The following is a 26,357-nucleotide window of genomic DNA, read 5'->3' as shown; positions in this document are numbered from 1 at the left end:
ATGGATAGCACCTTACCAACTATGTACTTGTTAGTTTTGTGTTACGGAATCCGCCTTTCACATTATCAGGCTGTTGTATTCTTCTTAAAGACCTAGGGTGCCAAAGACTTTGATAATATGTATTTAAAATAGTTGTGACATAAACTGACCTTATATTATGTATATAGGTTTTATTTGCAGAGTATGATAATGTGATGGATATGGTATCATATGAATGCATACAATACGTATGTGTATCAGATGTTAAAATTCAATTCAAATCTATATTTATTTGACAACAATAAACACATACTTTTTAATGATGGTAGGGAGACATACCGGTATTTGATATAGCAGTAGAGGAACCCTTAGCTGATACTAGATTTACAGAATTATCAAAATGAAAAATAAATACTCTTTATTTTAGAATGATTTGAATATGCAACACTGTGATACCTTGGTTGTAGCATTCCTAACAACAGTGTGTGGCTCTGATATGCAATGCTGTTCCAGCTGTTTTCACTTTTAATTTTTCTGTACCCATTCTTTTTTTCCCTATTAAAGGCCAAACTGTAGAAAATACGGTATTCATCACCCAACCATGCTGCCAATGAATTTGTTTACTCTCTATTCATACAAAACAGCAGACGGAAGATTTTTTCCCTGAGCCATAAAAGCAATAATTCCATAATAACTACTCCATAATAACTGTGTTACCGTAAAGTAAAGGTTTTATTGATATGGAAACATGCAGTAATCCCCATTTTGTGATACCACATATTCTCACCGTGCATGTCCAGACTCTGAAATGTCCAATCAGAGTCATTTGACGACTCATAAAAATTTTGCTGTCATCAACACCATTATCCTAGAACCCCCGCAGGGATTTTCAGTGAACGAAATACTTCTAAAATTGGAATAGGCAGAAGCTGATGTTGTTTTGAACGATTTTTGTCTGCTTCCGTGTCTCCGTAATGATTAGCTCTCTTGCTACGATTACGCTTTGACATATGTACAGGATGTGTGTAATACACTGTTTTGCCACTGGCCAGAAGAATTCAAGGTTTTTGCCTGCAGTAGGTCCGTTTTCTGAGTTGTTACCGAAGCATTTGATGATAAACTAATTTCTAACTAATTTCTTCATGGACTTTTCCTGTTCAGTGCTTTCATAACGATAAACCTACATCACATGTGAGTCTATGATGAAAGAAAATAGAGAGATTTGGTGATAGTGGTCCCAGTGAAACTGTTGAGTCAAACATAGAATATATTGCTTTAGATGTAAAGCAATTGACTATTGAGGCAGCTCATTGCTCTGGGCCCATTCTCTGAGAATCAGTTTCATGAAATCCCACAGTTCAGATTCTCAAATGTAAAGTTCATTACTGTATCAGTATCTTACAAATGCTGATATTTCTATACATCCATATGATAACAAGCTTAAGTATAAAACCTCTCGAAGATATTGTATGCTTCAGGTGGGGATCTGTAAAGACTTATCATTGAAGATACCAAGGGGTCATGTTTGGCAGACAGGGATGCTGTCATCTTGCTGTACATCAAAGTCTGGGTTATTCATTTGGCTTTATTAATTATGCATATTTCAATCAAACAAGTTATATTTGAAGAACTGTTACAGTAGCAATATCAGTCTATCCACTGTCAGCCTTTAACCGTTTCACCCCCAGTTCCCTGTGTACAGGTCCAACTTTACCATAGAAAACAATAGATTTGGGACAAACCATGGTGGTGAAAGGGTTAAGGTGTGTTGTGGATGGTATTGGGTATAGAGGTAAATATTTAGAACCCTGCACAATTTCTGTTGTTCTGTAATGGGTATTGACAGTCCAAAGGGAATCTGGTAAATACTTTGTGTTGCCTTTGGCAAAAACACTCCTGACACTGGTTGAAGTAACCCGACTCAGCGTAAACATGATTCATTGTTTAGTAATTCATTTCAGAATGACGTTGATTGGTGAAAATTCTAAGATGCCATTGAATTGAAAATCATGGATAATTTAGAAGGAAGTCATCCTTAGTCTCCTCTGCATCCGATCCAACTCCGGATTACACTAAATTATATCTTAATACACACTACACTACACTACACTACACTATACTACACTATACTACATTACACTACCCTACACTACTTTACACAACACTATACTACATTACACGACACTACATGACACAATACTATTTCTGCTATACTGAAGTGCAGTGCGCTACACTACATTACACTATCCCACACCACTACACACCACTTCACTGTACATACTGTATATTACACTTCAGTACACTACACTACAGTACACTTCACTACAGTACATTACACTACACACTACACTACACTGCACTGCACTGTGCTGCACTGCACTACATTACACTACACTACACTACACTACACTACGGTACACTACGGTACACTACACTACACTACACTACACTACACTACACTACACTACACTACACTGCACTGCACTGCACTACACTACACTACACTGCACTACACTGCACTACACTACACTACACTACAGTACATTACACTACACACTGCACTGCACTACACTACACTACACTACACTACACTACAGTACACTACACTACACTGCACTGCACTGCACTGCACTGCACTGCACTGCACTACACTGCACTACACTGCACTGAACTACACTACACTACACTACACTGCATTACGGTACACTACACTACACTACACTGCACTACACTGCACTGCACTACACTACACTACACTGCACTACACTGCACTGCACTACACTACACTACACTACACTACACTGCACTGCACTACACTACACTACACTACACTACACTACACTACACTACACTACACTACACTACACTACACTACACTACACTACACTGCACTGCACTGCACTGCACTGCACTGCACTGCACTACACTGCACTGCACTTCACTACACTACACTACACTACACTACACTACACTACACTACACTACACTACAGTACACTGCACTGCACTGCCACCACTGCACTGCACTACACTGCACTGCACTGCACTACACTGCACTACACTACACTACACTACACTACACTACCTACACTACACTACACTACACTACACTACACTACACCTACACACCTTCACTACACTACACTACACTACACTACACTACAGTACATTACACTACACACTGCACTGCACTACACTACACTACATTACGGTACAATACACTACACTGCACTGCACTGCACTGCACTGCACTACACTACACTGCACTACACTGCACTGCACTACACTACACTACACTACAGTACATTACACTACACACTGCACTGCACTACACTACACTACACTACACTACATTACGGTACACTACACTACACTGCACTGCACTGCACTGCACTGCACTACACTACACTACACTGCACTACACTGCACTGTACTACACTACACTACATTACGGTACACTACACTACACTACACTGCACTGCACTGCACTACACTACACTGCACTACACTGCACTGTACTACACTACACTACACTACATTACGGTACACTACACTACACTACACTACACTGCACTGCACTGCACTGCACTACACTACACTACACTGCACTACACTGCACTACACTACACTACACTACACTACACTGCACTACACTGCACTACACTACACTACACTACACTACACTTCACTACACTACACTACACTACACTACACTACACTACACTACACTACACTGCACTGCACTGCACTGCACTGCACTGCACTGCACTGCACGCACCGCACCGCACCGCACCGCACCGCACCGCACCGCACCACACCACACCACACCACACCACACCACACCACACCACACTACACTGCACTGCACTGCACTGCACTGCACCGCACTGCACTGCACAGAGACTATACAGTACATGCACTGTACCATACCATTCAACCTGCTGTGCATTACACTTCACAGTATCACAGTGCCCCACACTACTACATGATGTGATTTCATGCTTCTTACAGTTGTCTCATCTGTATTCCATAGATAGAAGTAGTACTTGCTCATTCTTCTGATGTGTTCAACTTGCGTCTCTCTACGGTAATTATTGTAGCTAAAGCATGCTTTGTTGAAGGCTAGTTTAACTTCATATATACTGCTACACTTGATTGAACAGAATTGATTTAATGAATTCCATAGAAGGAAGAAGTAATTTCTTTTACTGAAAATGTGAAATGCTTTAAATCTGAAAAGAGATGACTCTTACAAAGTGATTTTAATTCAAGTATCAGTGTTGGCAGCCATGATTTGTGTAGTGCCCGAACATCAACTTCCAATCTTCACTGACTCTCATTTGGGCCTAGAGATTCCCCAGCAGTGAACACGGATATCAGTAGTGTATGGAATACATATGTCCAGCAGGGAGGATAGTACTGGTGTATGGAATACATACATGTATATCAAAATTACTGTAAATGACCATAGATTGGACTGTACAACCAACAGCTGTAATTTTACATCGCAGTGTTCAGCATATAGTACATAGTTCTTTGTTTATTTATTTTTTTATTTATTTTTATTTATTTATTTATTTATTTCATCATTTATTTATTCAGGGTAACCTATTTGAAAGCAAGTGCTATTTATAATCTCCTTCAAAGTCTCAGTAGAAAACTAATCCATAAAACATACAGAAGATCGAACACAAAGTTATTCAGTATTTGATGATAATAGCAAAAATTGCAACACAAATGTCCTCTTTGCACTAGTTAAAATTACTAGAAAGGTGTATTCCAAGGAAAAATCGTAGTTGTTTAAAAATTATTTGTATACTATCAATTTCTCAAAATGATTCACTCTACTCTGATAATTGTTCATGTACCTTAACAGTCACACATGCAGGTAGTTATTACATGCCTTCATCAGCCCTATCAGCAAACAGAAATACATTGTATTGCTTCATATAGACCTATATATAGCACTCAGTATACCGGTATATATAGAACTCAATTTGTTATGCATGGCAGGCCATCTGTATCTGATATCATTCTACTAATCTTCAAATTGCATTCATTAATTCAATAGACCAGTGCATGATATAAAAAGCCTCATACCAACACAAGTATCACATGGCTTTGACTTTTCAATAGAGTTTCATCTCCAATATGGCTGAGTAACTGGTGTAAAATAGCTCTGTAGTATGGTTCTCATAGCTTTATATAACATAATAGTTCCCTGCAACTGCGGAGGATGGAACAACTGTTCATATTGTTGGAGACAGTAAGAAAATTGATGTTGATTGACTTTAAAAGAAAACATGCTTGCACCAGAAAAAACCTGTGACACGCAAGTAGGAGATTGTAGTTGTGGTTGCGCATTGGTGTAATACTTTTGCAATGTCATTTCTGTATCATGTATATTTGCAACCCATATGTAGTCTGATGCTTGTTCCTATGGAGTTTGATCATACAATAATTTGCGGTATGGAGGAGCAGAGTCTGATAACATTGATCCAGTAATTTTCCATCCAGTAAATTTAAGTGAAATTATGCTGCCAAACTATAATTTCTAGCACGGGCCCTGCACTGCATGGGTTGAATTTTCATTCTGTATGCAAGTGGACATGGTGAAACATACCCTGTCTGCTTGCAATCACGTGACACAGTGTACGACAGAGCATTCTGAAAACACTGTACTTTCTTCTATTTCAGTAGATTTTGACAAGAAAAGGTGTCTAATAATGTTGTTATTCACAAAATATCGGGATTCATGTCCTCATATATCATACGCTTTGGTATTGTCGCGCCTTGGACAATACCTCCACCGTACGATATACTCGGACATACCGGGTATATCCCAGTATTTTGTGAATAGCCTCATATTATGTAAATGAGCAACATCTTTCTAATATTGAGTTCGCAAGGAGGTTGATTATGCACAATTATGTAGCTCCATACTCACAGGTACTGGGTAGTCTCCTATAGCCTTGCTACAGTTGTGTGATTATTTTGTAACATGGTGATTTTTGCAGTACGAAGAGTATATTTTTGTAATGGTGAATGTAGACACGTGTGTCAGAACTGTGTGGAGACTATAAAGTGATTGTTGATTTTGAACTGAAAGGAAATTGCTTGGAGTATAGTTATTTGAAAAAGTAAATCTAATATCGGTGGAAGTGATCGATGGTTTTTGTGTGATTTGTCCGTCGGCTGATGTGGCACTTCAATTAAAGTAGCAAATACTGCTTTTATTTGCCACTAGGTCAGCGTGGGCGCAAATTCATCATCAAAAGGAAATCACTTTTAAACGCAGTGACACTGGTGGAACAACATTGCATACTGAGTGACTTACTTGTATTAAAGTGGGATATTGAAAACAGGAAACGATAATGGGAGAGTTGGATGTACGTGAAGGATGAAATTTATGGTTCAATTATTCTGTCTGAAAGAAAAATGGATTAAAGAAGGACGAGAGGGGGAGACAAGTCGGAGATTGAACAAGGAGTAAATGATGTGTTTCAGAAAATCAGTAAAGTCTCAAATTATCCCGCTGGTTCGTAATTCAAACTAAAACAGATCACGTACACTTTTCAATAGAAGAACATCACAGAAGTCAGGACTTTTTAGTCGACCAATCACAGATCAGCATTCTATCACGAATACTGAATGGTCTAATGGGGAAGAAAACATGATTGAGCGGGAAAATGTTAATCAGCAATTTTTGGACATGTGTGTAGACATGTGTATAACTCGTAAAATCAACGTCAAAAACTGCCAATCAATTCTACCAGGGATACATTTTGAAATATTACCAGAGTTGGTTTGTACAGATGCTATCATACTTCATTTATTAAAGAAATACCATATCAAATTGCTAGGAAGCAATTGGAAAGCTATCGATATCATCTCAGTCTATAGTCACCACAGTACACGCTTGATTGGCTTGTGTCTTCACAGGCTACACTGACACAAGTGGCTGCCATCAAGGGCTGTACGCTGGCACAAATGGCTGCCATCAACGGCTACGCTAGCACAAGTTGCTGCCATCAAGGGCCATGCTGGCACAAGAGGCTGCCATCATAGGCCACTGGCACAAGTAACTGCCAACAATGGCCATGCTGGCACAAGTTGATGCCATCAATGGCCACGCTGGCACAAGTTGATGCCATCAATGGCCACGCTGGCACAAGTTGATGCCATCAATGGCCACGCTGGCACAAGTTGATGCCATCAATGGCCACACTGGCACAAGTTGATGCCATCAATGGCCACGCTGGCACAAGTTGATGCCATCAATGGCCACGCTGGCACAAGTTGATGCCATCAATGGCCACGCTGGCACAAGTTGATGCCATCAATGGCCATGCTGGCACAAGAGGCTGCCATTTTAGGGCACTGGCACAAGTGGCTGCCATCAAGGGCCACGTTGGCTTAAGGGGTTTTGACGCTCTTTGTTGATTGATTTAGTGCCAAAAAGGACACATCATTATGCAATGGCTATGGACTAAAAGAACCAAATGATTGATACTTGCTTAAAATTTCTAGTTTGTCCACGTTATGTTCTGCCCTGAAGCAAGTCACTGTCAGTCCTATTCATTCTCCCTGCCAGGAAGTAGTGTCATGGTATTATAGCTTTGTATTATGATCTGCATCTGTTCCACCCTGTCAGCCTATCTTCCATACTGGATGAACACAATAAATAAATACATAAAAAGAAAGAAAGAAAGTTAAATTAATTAAGATTTCCATGTACAGTTTGTCAATGCTTAAACAGTGGAAAATGTAGTATCTGCCATCTGTATGATTTATTTGAAGCTTTAATTAAATTATTAAACGATGTAGGCTGAAGTATACATATAGGTACATATACTATTACTAAACTAGATTACGCTTACCAAGAAATTGAAGTGTAAATGAGAAAAGCTAAGGTACGAAAACTGCTCTTTTGGTACAAGAGAGCGAACATTCTTTCAGTTCTCAGTGCTACAACTTTATGATAGAAATGGAACTGTGGCAATGTCTGCCTTTGTCTTTACGTGTGTTTGCTCCATTTTTACAGCTAAAATATATCTGTTTGGATTTGGATTGTGTGAAATTTCACCAGACTGTGCAACACTTATATTACAGTATTGCAGATTTTATCGAGTGACTGTGCAGATACCTAACAAAAAGACAAGTTGAACTCTTTTGTCAGGATAACAGAATACCAGGGCAGACCCTACTGTGATGAGAAGATAAATTTTCCCAAACAGCACAAAAAATCTGTTACTGTATTTTTTGACATACCGGTATCCTTTGTTGCATGTAAGGATTATTTTGTTTGTATGGCGTACCATATTGTAATGTTTTCCCATCCAGTTGGCATAACATATTGTACAGTTTCAAATCATCTTCCTGAAAGTGTGTGATTATTTTTAACATGCAATCTTTCTTTTTTTCTCCTTTCTAACAGCCAAGAACACAATTAAAAGTGAAGCATATATTAGTTATATGGAGTTTTATATTTGTATGTAGCTGGATGGGCTATCTGAAGTACTCAAACTATGTGGACTTATGCAGAGAACACGCCATGACGACAGTTATTGTAAGTGTGCTGGCTTTTTGCGTTTCTGTAGCTTGGAGTTTAATTCTATTACTTCATTAGTTATCCACGTCTATTGAATTGTAAATTGTGCTCTATTGTTTCCTCAATGAATCCATTAATAAAAGCTAATGCAGCAGACTAAAAGCATGAAAATAATGAAATTACCGGTAACCCATGATGAGCATTGGTACTTTCACACCGCTGTACACTGTAAATATATTATTCAATTTATTTCTCCGCTTGCACCAGAGATTACAGTTTGTGCAATAAATGTTTGTTGGCAAACACACCCATTGTTTATCACTGAACAGGATGAAATTTAATGTATTTGTACAAACTGTACAACTTGCTATAAGTTGTACAATTTGTACAAATACCGCTGTATTGTGTTTCTCCCTGTAAGTTTTTTAACATGCAGTATCATCTCCCTCTGTACATCCTTCCCACAATAAATGGTATGTTTGTCTACTTAGAAGGACAGAAGGTATACAACAATACTTGTTTTTATTTTTAAGACATGGACAACTTTCTATTTGATACACAAGTCAAATATTTTTAGTGATAGATGTAAAACATACAGTGTATATACCATCTTTTATCAGTGTGTGAGAAACATTTTCTGACCAGTTTTATGAACGTGTTATCTGTCATTCTCTGAAGAAGGTTCTCTGACAAAACTGGTTGGGAAATATTCTTGTTTTCAACATGTTTTCCTAATTGACAATTTACCTAGGTAAATATTCGAACTTGGAGAGTTTGATTTCTACCACTATCAGATCGTGTACCAAGAGAGCAAGATTTCATGACACCCAATGCAAAACAACCTCCCATGGGCAAGCTACCTTTAATGACAGTATTTCAGCTTGTTTACGAAAGAGAATGTTTGGAGAGCAGCTGATATTTACATTAAATTGTGTAGACTATATCATGTGGCGGTCCATGTTTAAGTGAACAAACCTTGGAGTTAGGCAGCTGGCATCGGGTATGAATAGGGATAGACACACGAATCGGAAGTTCCAACCTGAAACAATCGACATCAATAACAATTGCGATGAATGAAGAAAATCGCCGGTGCGTAAATTTCCATCCGTAGTCTATAATTTCTAATCTACATATGAGTAACACAGTAGTCACTTGACCCCGTGTGACCTCAGATTGGCTCTCTCTCTGGGTGTGAATCCATCATGCCTGTTGTCTTGGTGACATGTAGGCAACACCTTTAGGATGTAGCTGTTGCATTATGGGTGGTGTGATGTTTGCACTTCACAAAGCTTGATCTCCTGACAGGAAATTTGAATCGATGGATAATGAAGTGACCGTCAAATCCATCATATACTGATGTCGCATTGCAGAAATAAATTGCATCGTAATTTGTTGGTTATTAGCTGTGACTTACTATTTCTGTGTTCAGAAATTGAACGGGAGCAATTTACAGATTGTTTTGTCATTGAGCACTGGCAATTTTTCACTCGAGAAAACATATTTTCTACTTCGAGGCCCACTTTGTAATTGGACTTAGCTTGCCTGCCATGTCATTAGCTAACTTTGAAAGGATATTCTATTTGCAGAATTTGACTTGACTTGGCAAATCCAGCCTCAATCAATGAGTGACAGGGTTAATTGCATCAAAGGCATCGGAAGCTTATCAATTTTTATATTTCCTCAGCTAAATTGTACAACCACACTGCAAAGTGAATGTATTGATATATTAACAAATTATTATGTTCAAATTCTGTATCTCATTAAAACTTCATTTCAGAGAAAAATTTTATATCAGTGATAAATGTTTCAATTTTTTTTCAGATATCAATAGTGTTAATGTATCAAAAATGTATGCCATGACCATAAACAAGCTATCTATCATACAAAACTCACAGAGAAGGCAATTTGACATACTGAAATCGCATTCTGATGAAAAATTTAAAGCCATGAAGTGGAACATAAATTTTGAGTGACTCTCAATGTCACCACAGTCCACTGTGGCACTCTGTGACTTGCAGCATCACTCAGAATTTTGCTGAACCAACACATTGTCCTTGATTTGTAATTTGATGGATTTGGAGGGGAGTGTCCTTGAGTTACAATAGTTATAACGGTTGTACACTAGTTTGTTAAAAAGACATAAAAATTCAGTATAATGCTGGTATCATATATTAGGTAAAAAACTTACGTTGATGAATATCCTAATTACAGGCTGCTGCCTATAACATTTGAAACAACATATGCTTCTAAATAGGAAATTTATGGAACACTCCAAAAGAAATGCAACTACTCTATGTAAGGTCTTAAATTTTAGGCAACATGCCTAGGCATTAGTCGTAATATCAATTCTCGATACATTGAAATAGAGCTGTTCTATGAAAGGTCTTAAATTTTAGGCAACATGCATGCCACTGTTTTATTACAATATAAATTCCTGATGAATGAGTTACAGGGTATTTTGTATCATGTTGGACCTGCTGTATTTGCAAGGCCATAGTCCCATGTGTTTTTGACCAGCAGTGATTTTACAGAATAGAAAATCAATAGATAAATATGCAATCTCATAGAATAAGAAGTATTTGTGTGAAGTGGTCACACAGAGGAGAGCCATACGTTACTTAAACTATTACATGTAGGCGTGATTTTCACTGGGCTGTGTGACTGCGATAATGCTGTCAGGTTCACGTAAACGGTGTTTGGATCAAAGAAAGTAGGCTGCTTGCTATGCCATTAGGAAATGACTCTGCCCAGTTGTACAAATATTAGCTTCAGGGGTAGAATGAAGGTCAGCCAGTTGTTAATCAGAAATATTTGAAAAGAGTAATTCAGAAATGCGCAAGTAAACAGGGCTAAAGAGACATAAAGCAATTGTTGGAGAGCTTACAATATCTGTACATTGTGCAATTTTTCAAAAAAAAGGGCAGGTATTTAAAAAATGTCAACTGATATTTCGAAAGTTTTGTAAAAATGAAAAAAATGATAAAATCGCTATTCACTTGAGACTAGCGGAATGCTCTGTGCTTGTCAAGAGGAAATTAACCTGCTTAAATGCCAGATGATCACAATCTGTGAACACTCGGCAAACAGCTTATCAGATTTCTTTCTCAAAAGCTATTTTTTCTGACTGTGTAGCCCATTACAAGATTTGATATGCATTACCTAAAAGCTTTTAAGTGCAGCCAGGAAAAAATGAGAAACAGAAAATGTTTTTTGTTGCTCTGATAACGAGAAGCAGTAGAACGCTATATTCCCTGAGCTATGAACATTTTGTGGTGTTTTGGGACGTGTGGTATTGTGACATTATTCTGATACAAAAATACTTGAAGTTTCTACACTGGCCAATATGTCTCTCGTAAAAACATTTCATTGCAAGCAGCACAAGTGGAGTGTTTTCAATAGAATATCTCATGCTGTGATGTAATGCTGGTATGAAATGTACCGGTATAGAGTGTCTAGTTGGTGTGGCATTTGTTACTAATTTGTCAAAACATCTGATATGAGAAATGGCAGAGACACATGAAATTCAGGGTGTTTTTAAAGGGAAAGTATAAAGTGAACTGCATTTACTTGTCTGGTAGTCAAGAGTTATAATGAAATCTTGAACATTGGGATGGCATATCTGTACAGAATGTAAAATATTATCATTGAATCTGCTGAATTCACAATTCATTGATGATATTTGTAGGTGGAAATTTAAAGGTACACAGTCACCTGTAATCTAAATATTGCCATGCCGGTATATGGTCAAAGGGGCATTCCTTGGTATTCAAAATGCCCATGTGAGGGCGCTGTTTTTAAAAAGCGGCCACCCGCTTAAAATCTGTGATTGGTTAGATTTTCTCTTTCCATGGTAACTATGGCAAAATTGGAACAGGTGACAGTATACCTTTAAACAGTAGATTTTATTGGTGGATCTTGTGTTTTTACCCTCTTTCCCCCAATGCTACATTTCAACATCTTTTCAGTCCCAGATCAGAAATCTCATTTGACAATGCTATTTCCATTCCAGAGGACTATCAGTGTTGCTTCACGAATTAAAAAAAGTTGTGATCATTAGAAGGTGATATTTACAGCTGTGATTTGTACATGTACTGTGACTCCATGTACAGATGTACAGGTAAATCTTTCATAAGTCCCTGGATATTAACAGAAATCCTGCCTAGATTGCCTGTGGGCTTGAATGCAAGATTTACAAAATGCTGTAATGATTCACGCTGTGTCTATAATCCTACCTTGTATCAAGTAACAGGTTCTTCGGTTCATTCGGATTGGGAGCAGGACATGCCACAAAATCCATAAAATCATAACTATCTAAGTCAATGTACATGGTATTGCTATTTTGCTGAAGGAATATTATACAGTTTAATACCTGTAATGCCAAACGCAACAACAACAACAAGAATATCAATCATAGTATTAAAATAAAGTTCTTTATAAAAAGAATAAGGGTATGTGTATTGATATGCAAATCTACTCAGTTTAAAGGGACAAAGTCGGCCATTTTTCATGAATTTTGTTTGATGTGAGATACTACTTATATTGTTTGACATGTTGAAAGATACTGAATGAATTGCTGACCATGCATATATTCAACCCCGGTTTTAGACACGATCAACGAAACCATCACAAAAATAAATTAATGGTCGCCATTAATTCATTTTTGTGATGGTTTTCTTGATCGTGTCTAAAACGCGGGTTGAATATATGCATGGTCAGCCATTCAGTATCTTTCGACATGTCAAAACAATATAAGTAGTATCTCACATCAAACAAAATTCATGAAAAATGGCTGACTTTGTGCCTTATAAAGGAGTCAGCAGATAATAAATACAAAATAAATAAAAATACATACTGATGCACATATGCACAGAGGTAAGCAATATATATTATTGCCTGAATACATGGGTTTATGTGCCCGAGAGCAGGTGACAATTTGCCCGACGCCAGGAGGGCAAATTGTCTTCTGCTGCAAGGGCACATAAACCCATGTATTTAGGCAATAATATTTTTATTACATGCCTCTTCACAGCCAATGCCGCATGATATTAATTACATGCAGGGCATTTTCAAACAATTTTACCATAATCGACCAGCATCAAACAGATTTTAACAATAGTCCAAATAGCAGTGCGCGCATGGATATTTTACATCTAACGTTAAACGTCTACTTTTGCGTCGAAAACATTGAAGGCTTCACTGGACCAGGTAACCATCGTTCACATGGCCTGCTAACTCCCTGAGTGTTCCTATTCAAATCAATGCACTGATTTGCACTCACATCGAGGCATGTAATAACGGTAATCTTTAACTCATGAAATGACATTTGAATTTGGTTACAAGATGTAACCAAATATTTACACAATAATGATATCATTCATCATCATTGCATTGATGAAGAACAATTGGATAAATTGCATCCACAAATCTAAAAGTTGTGAAATAGAGGACATGAAATATATTGATTAAGTTAAAATCTCATGGAAAATGATAAAGGGAGTGTCTGAAGTGTGATGTCCATTTTGATCCAAAATTATCAAAAGAATTACAGAAAAATTCATGAAATTTGGTAAAATGTTGCACTAAAATTTGCTGGGAAAAATTATAGCACTCGGAGGGTTAAACAAGTGAATGTGCAATTACAGCAATTTAATTTTTAATGCAAAAAACTGTAAGTTTTCATCACAGACAAGGAAAATATGTATTATACCAGTCCTGCAGTATGGAAATGTTTCTGTTTATTTAAAGAAATATCAAGTCTAATACTCAAAACTCCAAAGTTTTGACTTTCAAATATCAAAGTAAAGGACAATGTGGTAGCAAGAACTGTGAAACTCAAGATGAAACTTTTCAAATTATATTCCTCCATAATTGTGGAATTCAACTTTCATAGAAATAGTCTGGTTGTTTGTTGAATATCAATGAGAGAGGGCCCCCTCTCCCTCTTCCAAATTATCATACATGACATACTGTACATACCTCATCACACATTGGTAATTACAGTAAACCTGCCATGCTATTTAAATACACATGCAGAGGAGTACCACTTATTGAAGTTTGAAGTCATACGAAAATCTCACAAATTTTGATGTTGAATTGAAACTTCTGAGCAAGCAGCATGATGACAGACTGAGTGTCATTCTTACAATTGACAGTTTAGTGTTTCCATAAAGTATAAAGCAGTACAAGTGTCACTGCTAAAACTCTTCGGATACTCAGTTACAAGAGGATAGCAATTTGCAAAACCATGAGTAGCATCCAAAGAATGTATATGCACTCTACCATCCATATCAGTATATCATGTACAACTCTATTTACTGGCTTTGCAAAGAATGTTAAACTTTCTTTGAAGCTGCACAAAAACGTCATCTTCTAATGGCCATACTCAATGCAGGTGAAATTTTTGGAAGTCCTAGTTGTGTGGTAGTGCATGTAATATGTAATTTGCCAAACTTAAATATAATAGCTAATTTACATCTGCATGCCGTGTCTGTTGCCAGTCAGTCTTTTTAATGCAGATTGAATGTGTTCAAAGCCACTCAGTCTACAGAGATATATATATTGATTACGTGAATGCTACAGGATTGAATTTACACTTTAGATGCCTAAATTGAATTAATATTGTCAGGTCCTGACACTCTGTAATTTGAATTAGTGAAGGCAAGTCTCTTTTGTGCATATTCTTGACCTGCGAGTCTTTTGAGCTGTCAACTGTACCAGCTACATGTACCTGTATACCATGATATACGTGTTAAATCATACTGAAAGTTTAAGCAGAGTATTGTGTCAATATTTCTGTAGTACGGTCTGAACATCATCGCAATGTCACTATCACATCCCCATCCCTGTCAGTTTTCAGATGTGGTCTTAAAGACAGAAATTTAACAGATTTCACATCTGAATTATTAGGTCATTCATTTTTGTAGCAAACTTAAACTCAATTTGAATATCTCTTCGATATTCAAATCAGCAGACTGAAGTGTTCTTTCAGAAGAAGCCAACCATTACTGTTGTGTGAAGATAAGAATGGACAGTGAAATTGATCTTAATGTTATCACACTTGTGTAATGGTTTGTGAAGTTGTTTCAAAACTTGCCTTAGAAGGTGCACTGACTTGTTATAATTGCGGTGAAAATCAGAGAGCTTTATGGACCCCTAATAAACACACACCATGGGAGTACACTTTGCCGTGCACTTCACATATGCAGAATCATATTACATTCCTTACCGCCACCCTGAGTGTCACAGCCAAGTCAGTGTTCTAGTTGTCATTAGACTCTTGTTGTCTTCGCACTGTGCGAAGTTCTTTGTGCCAAAAAAAATCATGATCCACAGGGAAAAGAGGTGTACATACGCCAGAAGCAGTACGTGAGAAAGGTCTCGAAAGTACAGGGATGGAAAGTCATTTCGACAGATATCAGCGGTGACCGGCATTGGCAAGTCATCAGGTAAGACATGCTGTGTAAGTCATCCTCAGAAATGAAGACGGGCACTATCCGTGTTGGGAATAGTACGAGAACTCGACTTTGAACATATACTGGGCCATGGCCACTACTGAAATACAAGTGTGTGTACACTGGTATGAACATTTATCCCACACATAGACATAATCAGTTCCTACCGGCCGACAGCTTTTATTGCTTTACTTCAGCAATTACAGCTGAAGCCTGCTGTGAAACAACACTATCATCCGTCTGTTCTTTGCCTCAAGTTAATACAAGTACTGATACTGCAGCCAGTTTGGAAACAACTTTACAAACCAATTACACAAGTGTGATACATTGGATCAATTTCACTGTCCATTCTTATCTTCACACGACCATAACATTGTCTATATGCAATTTTCATTAAATAATGTCTCCAGAACACATTAAAAATGAAGGACTTCAGAATGAAGAAAAATACACAATATTGATGCTTTGGAGTGTGCATATATATATAACGTTTATGTTATTTGAATGTAACAATACACAGCTTTTATATACCTTATTGGTATAAATGACTAATGCTTGATAGTGAAAAACCAGCTAGGATGATTAATGACACTCACATTTTCCATATACATGGTATGAAAACATTTACGTAGCTATTATTGGATGAAAAGGAGACTTACATGGCTAATTGAGTTTCTGTGTATCCCTCTGCCTGGAGTATAATTCATCTAGATATGTTATTGCAAGTTGGTACAGTATACACATATTGACTGGCCATGAGGGCAACAGTATATGTCTTTAACCCCAAGGGACTGTAAGTCACCCCCATAGACAGACTGTTTCCCGAGGCCGAAGGCCAAGGGAAACAGTCTGTCTTTGGGGGTGACTTACAAGCCTTTGGGGTTAAAGACATATGCTGTTGCCCTCATGGCCAGTCAATATGTGTTTTATAACACACCTCATCCGCAGTCATACATAAGAATGTACCATACACAAAACTTGACGGATGTAATATGTTGGAGTGGTTCGGCAAGAAAAAGTTTTTCCCGGCAGGACCGCAACACTACTGCAAAACGTTCAATTATACACCTTTGATTATCGTTTTTGTCCATTTCGAGTCCTTGTAAAACTTGTTGGAAACCAGAGCATTCAGTTCTTCTTCAGAAAGTAGGATAAACCTAGAAATTTCTCAACTATTGTTTTGATCGGCCGCAGACTACATCTTTGTTTACATTCCGGCTTGCGCATGTGCCAATATTGTTTTTGACGTCAGCGGGCATCATTTTTCGGAACTGATGCCTGGCAGGCAACAGTTCCGACAAATGATGCCTGATGATGTCGTTTACAAAAATACAGCACAAAAATAACGCATCCCACGTGACTTTCACTAAGCGAATTAGAACACAGACTGCGGATGAGGTATGTTATAATGGAGGCTGTATGTTGGCTTTGCCTGTCAATTTGTAGGATGACATAATCCAATATGGCTGACTTGATGATATTTGGTAGTGGTTTGCCATGTTCATAGCTATATTGAGATTGGCATTATTTAGTGTATAAATTTGCATAAGTACCAGGTGTGGTAACTCTGTTACACAATTTTCATAAATGTATACAAATATATTTCGAGAAATAATCCTTGGCTACATCCAGGCTCTAACATTGCCATCATCTTGAAAACCATCACTGATACACAGTATTACCATACAGTATTACCATATGGTATTTTGTACAGGTAAGCAGACAGCTATAGTCTGAACATGTAAACTATGTAGCAAGGTCCTGTTGGTGGCTGCTTGGACAGCCCGTACAATTACTGTGAGAAATATGCATGTTTGAACCATTCCACATACATTCAGTGTGAACCATTTACATGTGAGGCATGTAGTTTCAACCATTCTAGGTACATTTAGTTTGAACTATTCCCTGTACTGTACATTTATTTCTCCACAAACTAGGGTCACACCTTTCAGCAAAGCATTTTGCAAACTAGAAGGCCAGAGAAATAGTCAAGATGAAATCCATTCAACACCAAACACATATGGTCACAATCACACTGTGTTGTGTTACAAGACACATGTGTCTATCGTCACAGTCCATTCTGACAGTGACGGCCAGTTTGTCCAGATTTTTTCACACCTAACAAGCCTGTTGTTATTCAAACATCCAATATTGAATTATCTGCAAGGACATCAGTGGATGATAGATGTATTCAGATCAGTAAATGCCCTGCTGATATTTTCTGATATTGCTGTCATATTTCAATGTCAGACCTAATCACGTGTACGGTACTTTCAAGTTTACATGATGACTCACAGAGACTTGTTTTAATGTATCGTGAAGGAAATATCGGGGGAAAATGCAGTCATGAGTCAAATTTTGAAATGCAGTGAGGAAATGAAAATAATGGCAGGGAAAAAATATACATGTATGTCATCAACACATGTTATAAGGGCATTCACAAAATGTTGGCAGTTCGTAAATGAGGACTTGATATGTCAGAGATACTGGATAATCTATTGAAAAATCCAATACATGGAGCTCATGTTTCAGACTTGCTGCTTTTGCAAAATAATATTCACTCAGCTAGAAAGTGGAAATAAAAGAACAAAGTATACCTGCCTTGCCTAATGCCCCTTCTCCTAAAATATATCAACATTTGGAAAGCAAGAAATTTGCATGTTGTAATTCTGATCACCTGGCCTCCCTACATCTGTAGTCAGTGCCTTAGTTTTTGCATAATTATGGATCGTAATGTCATCACCATGGAAAGGTTTTCAGAAAATTTAAGAGTGTAGACTTTAATGAAGATGCAAGAAATTTCACAAATTTTATAAGCCAATATGTTTAACATGAAAATCCGGAATATCATACGAGAGCAACCGTTCAATAATTTATGAGTTGATCTTTTACCCTGCTGAATAAATCACGTCTGTTGAGATCAGAACACTTAAGTGAAGAGGTCCACGTATTTGATGTTGGTGGATTTCTAGATTAAACAGGTTGGACATTATGGCAGCAACAGAACATGATGGCACAAATTAAAATTTTATCCAACATTTGTTGGGTAAAGTAGCATCATTTGAAATTTCTGGTGTTTTTTTGCCACTCTGGAGTTGTTGATGATCAGAATGGAGGTTTGGATGTGCAGTAGATGATTTCAGAGATGCTGCAGTCACCGTATCCTTTGTAGAGGATAAAAATAAGCTACACGTTTACAATTTTTCCCATCACAGGTGAAGCAGCTGACCTCTGCTTATTTATTTCTATATGTGTTATCACAACATGGCAACAAGAATCGTAATTCTTTCCACACTGATCCCACAAATCGGATCTTGTTATGTTCTGTGTTCATATGATCACAATATGCAAAACAACATCCATCCATACTGATGCTATCACATAGGATTTTCTAACTATATCTCTATGACATAACATATTGCTTTTCAAATAATCCACAAACCGTCACAAAAAATTCTGGCTAAGTATTCCTTAGAGTAAATGTAATGAATTGTTCTGTTTTATATCAATATAGCATTTCTGGATAGCTGTGTTGCTTTGTAGAATTCCAGACTTTCAGATATTTTGCTGTATGTTTTTTCATGAAAAACAAATCTTTAAAACTTAAGGTAGAACGCGACTCAGGGACAGATATTCGGACTCTCAAACTTTTACAATTCTTTATCAATATACCACTTCGTTGGGTTCATTTTAAAGCTCTTGGTGTAAAGAAAACTTTTCAATGGCTTAGTTTTTCAAAAATAGAAAATTTATTCTTTCTCCACAAAGTTAACACAGGGATGGCAGCTTTTCATTTTGAAATTGAAATATTGGTAAATCTTGGGTTATTTGTTTCTCTAGTACCAAAATTTGCACGGTGACCCCCGATTTTTATTCTTTAGTAAGAGAATGGCTGAAAGTTAGAGCAAAAGTTGAAGTCTGTCACTTTCAAGGTGCATACTACCATAAGTACTATCATTATGTCGTAACCATAATTTTCAGCAACTTTGCATTGGTCTGTAACCATTGAAAGGGTTCACTTCTTTTGTGTTTGCTTTTATTCTAATATCCACCTTATGACATTTCAACCGACTTATTCTGTTTTCTAGATAACGATTTTGTTGCATATTATTCACCAAAAACGCAGCATGATAACTTAGAGCAGTACATCAAAATGATTTTACTCATCAAAAACGAGAAATAATTTCAATTTACATCAATGTACAACAATAAATCATTTTGATGTATGATCCCCATTCTTGTTTCCCCCATAGTATGTACTGCATGTTTTTTTCAGATGTTGATTTCTGGAGTTTTTATTCCAACCAGAGATTTCTTTCCCTTACATGATGCAATACAACATTGATAACGCCTCCAGCTGTTGCTACAGATAGGCCAGTGGTTTCTGACAATGGAGGTCAAAATATAAGTAACAATTGCCCTGTTTCAAAATCGCTTTAATACATACTTCCCAATAGTACATGTTTTCCAACACTGCCCAGGAGTTCCTATCTATAATTTATGTGATGCAGTTCAGTCTATACATTCAAGCTGTAAAACCTACCTGTAACCCCCAGGTGGTGTCATCAACTTCACAACCTCTCTACAAATAATGACGGGGGTTGGATGAAAGAGATTCATACGGTCACCTCTGTCACTGCGTTGGTATCATGTGCACGTAGCTGGTTTTACAATGATTTCTAGAGTATCCATGAAGCTTTCCTCAGTGAAACAGTATTGAGTACCCTGGTAACAGAGCTGTATAAGCACCATTAATGTCAGCTGAATTTGTCATTTTCCGCTGATTTTGACATTTATATTGCCTTCTGAAAGCTGAAAGCTGCCAGCAGACAATATCCTTGCTCTCCTTAGAATTGCAGTGAATGGCTTCGGAAGCACAGCAGGACTGGGCGGTTTAAGTGTTGTCATTACTGCATTTACAGGTATCATTCTAAGGGAAATCTGGTCGAGTACTTCACAATGTTCTTGATATCAGATTTATTTCCTCCATGCAATTTGCCAATACACCTGAGCATTAGTTTTAGATGTTCACAACTGTACATAATGTGCTTGTGAAAAATTCAAAAACACATAAAGATATTTTTCATCTTCGTCTTGCTATCAGGTCATTAGAATTCCATGTACTGTGTGCTCAACTTATTAGAGGTAATACATGTATTGAAATAGACTGTTTCATGAGTAATATTTTGGTAGAACTCTTCTCAGGAAAGCTTCAGACCAATTTCTGTTATAACCAAGAATAGAAATCACTGGTCACAATGAAAGTTTTGGTTAGAAAAAACAAAGTCCCTGAAATTTACTCTTATTTTAAAATTCAGAATGGCCATTATACACCTATGTTATTAAACTCAATTAGGCAAAGTTCAATCATTTTTCGTTTTCACAAAATAGTGAAAAATTGATTATTCCACAAGCTTTAAATTTAGTCTTAGTCTATACAAGCAATATACCAGCAAAGTAGTGTAAATGTTTTCAAGCAAACTCTTTCTCTGTAGATGAAAATTTCTTTTCACAATTGAACATCCTCCATGATAAATGACATGCATGATTTTATAAGGTAATATGTTTTACAAAAACAAAGTCAAAAAACTTTATTTTTTGCACTTTCTCACTTATTTCTTTTCTTTAATACTTTCAGTTTTGCTTGTGCTCTGTTCAGTATCTGATAGTGAGAAGACAGTAGCTGATATCTTTTCAAATCAGAAATGATAGCATTTAATATGAACATGCCGGTAGTAATCATCAGAGAAGTACAGAACGAAATGTCATAGAACATAGAAGATATGATACTCAATATAAAAATAATGAATTATTAAATGGACAGAAGACTAAACTTTCCAGATCAACACTTGCAAATTATTTCAGCTACCTAGTAGTAAGTCACAGTACAAATTGCCTTGTTTTCATATTTCGTAAAAAGTGCATTTCTGGTACTTCGCAGTTTCCCTGATCAAGCAAGTGCCTCAGAAAGCTGACACCAGATTTTCAGAAGAAATATCACGTATTGAAATGATCATGCAATGAAATGATTTTATATAGACAGATTTTCACTGATTAATAGTTTACAGTAAATCTACCAGGTTAGCTGTTTGAGCAATCAAAAGATAGATTTCTCAAAAGTCTCTTGATTATTTCCTGTTGAGTGATCCCTCTGCAAATAACAACCTGACAAGCTGTATAAACTGCAATCCCTAAACAAAACATATATTTTCAGGAAATTTATAACTTTTTCAGGTGTTTCGCTTCATCCATCACTTTAACTTACAGAAAATTTATCATTAAGAAAGACGTCCATCCCTGTCTTTCATTGCAAATGGTCTGATATTTTGTCTTCATCTGTAACCATTCACCAAATTATGAAACTTTGAGGATTTAAGTTGCGACTACATCATCCAGTACTTGTGTACGCAGGGTAAATAGCAGTGATCTGCAGATTTATCAACTATGCTGCCACATCACTCAATTTGAATAATATATATGACACTATATCTCAACTCTAGAAAATTCCCTTAAAATGAGTGACATCTCATTCACACTCACTTCCAATCTGTATCATGCCATTCTGAAAACAGCTTAACCTTAGGCCAGTCTGGATTTCGGTCATTCTTAATAACAAGATCTTGTCAATAATTTTATAATTTCAACATTTCTTTATTACATTCTAGATGCTTACAGGTTTTCAGATAAGCCACAGTGCATACAATTTGAGTGTACAATTCAAAGTCATCAATCTAAAACCTCATTTTGTACCAATAAGATACAACCCATGTTCTGAATCTGATGTACCAGAAGGCATATGTAATGTACATGAGTACAGTAAACTCAACTGAAAGCCATGATTGTGAAAAAAGAACTATTGATCAGTGCACATACAAAATAACATAGCAGACTATACTAGGTATACACCATTCTAAACTTTATAAGTACTTTTATAATATTATTGAAAGAATTGCCTTAGCTGCGGAATGGTACTAGATAAAATTCACCCAATACATAAAATGAAAATAAGTGCTGTTGGGAGTTATGTTTTCAAATCATGTGTTTTATATTGAAATGATCTTATTAGCTTGTCCTTTAGCATTGTGTTGATTGGGATGTTTGTGATGGTCTGTTTGATGGCTTTACCAAGCAATTTCATCAATGTGAGAACCGGTATGAAAATGAAATGATGAGACATACTCACATAGTTGAGATTGCAAGAACACTGTCAGAAAAAACACCAAAGGGGACGTCAGGGCTCAATCTGAACTGTTTACAACAGTGAAAAGTAAAGAAAAATGAAAAAGCCTCACTGTCATGGTTCTTGAATGTTAGAAGAAAACAATTTAAGCAAGAAACAATAGTAAATAAATAAACAAGAAACAATAGTAAAGAGAACAATAGAATCAGAAAGTAACAAACAACAGTTAACACAACATACACACTTTGAACAGAAAGACATGATAGCTCTATTTAACAATTGTGAAGAGTTGTGCCTTTCAGGCACTGATTCTGTTTTGGAACTCCTCTCATCTCTCTACCATCCCTAAAGGGGTTTTACTGTATTAGCCTTTGTTGTAAGACTTATGTTTTTCAAACAGGAGACAAAGAGCGTCAGTTACACCAGAGAAACAGCAAGAAAGGGAGACTCACAGAGTTATAAATGATAGCGCAAAACAGAGATGGAAAAGAGAATCCCTTCTTGATTGCATACTGTGATTAGAAGTTTCACAACAACACTGCCATACATATCTACATGCTTTTCAGTTTATCCGATTATGATAACTGTTGTGATAATTATTTATTTGTTTGTAAATTGTTCTTTGTTCTTTTGTAATTTCATTTGTTTGCCCCGGTGATTACATTATTTCATCTTCCTAATTCCCTCCCTTTGATTATGTCTTGGTAAGTTTTTTCAAGACTGATTGCATGGCATTCTCGTATAAAAACATATACAGCAGTGCCAACATATGTAGCACTTCTGAATATTGCCCCACTTTCATATGAAAAAATCAATTGATAGACTAGTATATCCTGCCGTTGTTGTTATATTGATCAGCATTTGTTATTCTTGTCTCTCTCTTCATTTTCATTGCAGTGTGACCGTTATCGTAAAGGTGTTATTACAGGCTCACTGTGTGAGGAACTGTGTGAAACCAAAATTATTATCTTCAGCAAATGCCTATCACACCTTCCATCACAGCAGGTAATGTCACAGTTTACTCTCTGACTGAAATACAGCAATTTCAGCCATGACTATGAAATGAAATCAGGCAAAGCTTTCTTTGCCTTCCATTTTATGAGAGTTATTGTGGTGATAAACTAAATTTCTGTGATTGTATATTATCAACAGTACGATAGTGAAAAATTGTTTACTGGTATAATGAAGCGGTATGCAGGTATATGAGTGCCAAAGCCAACTTTTGTCACCTTCATAAAATATAACGCAGACAATTTTTTTCAGATCAAGACCATTTCTTTTCAGTTTTTTCGTAAATTTTTGATAAAAAATTGCAGCCAATGAAAAGTTATGTCCTTTTGCTCCAAAATTACCTAACAATTACAGAAAAATTCATTAAAATTGGTCAAATGTTGCACTAAAACTTATGTGAGAAGAATTACAGCACTCAGAGGTTTAAATAAAAACGATCGATATTCTAACAAAATAAAGATGTGATAATGCTGTTGGTAAGAGCCATAAAATGCCAAGCCAACATTTTCCATGGTCCTTGGTGCGACAGAAAACCAAAATGACAAAGATTACAGAAAAATAAATACATTGATATACGAATATCCAAATTATGACAATTCAAAGAGAAAATAGTACACAGATGGTTTGTCTGAATACTAAAATTTATGAATATGAATATGTATGTCGATAGTTTGCCTATCCACTTAAAGTTTTATGAATTTCCATATTTAATGATGGAGAAAATATATACCATTACATATTGTCTTAATACCTGAATTTATGAATATCCACAGGTTTGTTTGGGAGAAAAAATATTGTTTATCACTTTTTTGGCTTGATAGGCATTTGGATGACATGATCTTTCAATGCTGTGCAGTAATTATCTCATGTCCTGATATTACAGTGAATTGAGGTCAATTTCTAGTTTGTTGTATTTTGACATCTGGGCAGTATCCACAATTCAAATGCTTGATAATGCAGATTTTTACTTCAGTTGACAGTGTCCCCATCCACACCAAGAATTAATGCAAGCATATATTTTGCACCGTATTGCTTTAAAGGATTACAATAGCGTATTCTTTGTGATGTACAATGAAAAAAATAATCTTCTTTCAAATGCCGTCCACATTTGTTGTTCTTGTTTACAATGTGAATTGCAGTAACAGCGTATCTTAATTGCCCTCCATGTCAATGATACCTGGAACAAACAGTGATCACAAGTTTGAAATTGCACCGCAATGAATTCTGAGTTTTCATCAGAGCCACACAGAACCTAATAGGTGTCAGGTACACGTTTGTAATTGATGTCAAGTAGTAATTATATAATAATAATCTCGATGGAACCAGCAAAGTTGTGAAATTTTGGAAATTTGACTGGTAGACCAGTGAGTAGGCTTTCGCTTGAGTCTTTGCAAACATGGAAAACAGGAGAATTCATAGCAGCTTGAGTTGTTCTGTGTGCAGGCACCAGCGAATAATTGGACATCTTTGAATGATGCTGGTTCATCCCTCATAGCAAGAATCGTGAGATTAGCAGAACCAGACTTCTAAAAGCAGAACCACAGATCTATCTCCTTCAGGCACTCTTTGGTGTATCTGCAGTCATAGCACACTTTTCCTGTTGCTTTGAATGCACTAGTGTGAGTAGGGATGTCATAATAATCTTTGGCTGCATCAATTTAGCTGTGACACCCATTGCTCTGTAAATATCCGCTTCTGTCAGTGTAATCTGCCTGCAAATTGCAGGAAACACACCCACATTTCAAAATTTGAATTACTCGACAGACAAAAGCAAAATTCTGTGTATATGTGGTTTACAACATAGACTAGTAGCATTGCAGAACAACTCTAATGGAATGTGGTTGAAGTTGATCCACTACAATTAGATTTGTTTGGTCAAAGCTGGTACTATAATTTGATTGCAAGCCGGTAATGGATGGCCATGTGTCAAAGGTCATAGTTCATCATCCATTACTCCAGATAGGAAGTCCGATAATGACATTATTTTAAGGGTTGTGAAAAATTATTTTCAGCAAAATTTGTTCAAAATCAGATCTACCAGTAATTGAATTAAAAGCAACCTTGAACTTTCATAACCTTGTTTTATGCATTCTGATGGGGATGTAGTTAGTAGTTTTTACAGTATGCTCAGCACTGGAATGTAAGGCTGAGAAGGTAGATTTAATATTGTCTGCACTGGACAGTAC

The 26,357-nt window shown here is 36.7% G+C and overlaps 1 protein-coding gene across 4 annotated transcripts in view; it reads left to right on the top strand.

Annotated features, from left to right (window-relative positions):
• LOC139114635 (divergent protein kinase domain 1A-like) overlaps positions 1–26,357 on the top strand; it is an 85,160-nt gene that overhangs the window by 53,870 nt on the left and 4,933 nt on the right. For all 4 annotated transcript variants that reach the window (XM_070676471.1, XM_070676469.1, XM_070676470.1 and 1 more), the window contains 2 exons: positions 8,416–8,547; positions 24,058–24,165. In XM_070676471.1, the coding sequence (XP_070532572.1) occupies positions 8,416–8,547; positions 24,058–24,165 (240 nt within the window). The remainder of the gene's footprint in view (positions 1–8,415; positions 8,548–24,057; positions 24,166–26,357) is intronic.

This window comes from Ptychodera flava, chromosome 16, assembly GCF_041260155.1.
Source record: "Ptychodera flava strain L36383 chromosome 16, AS_Pfla_20210202, whole genome shotgun sequence".
In the NCBI taxonomy this organism is placed as follows: Eukaryota; Metazoa; Hemichordata; class Enteropneusta; family Ptychoderidae; genus Ptychodera; species Ptychodera flava.
Note: the sequence above shows the minus strand (reverse complement) of the source record. Positions and strands in the feature narration are given on the sequence as shown.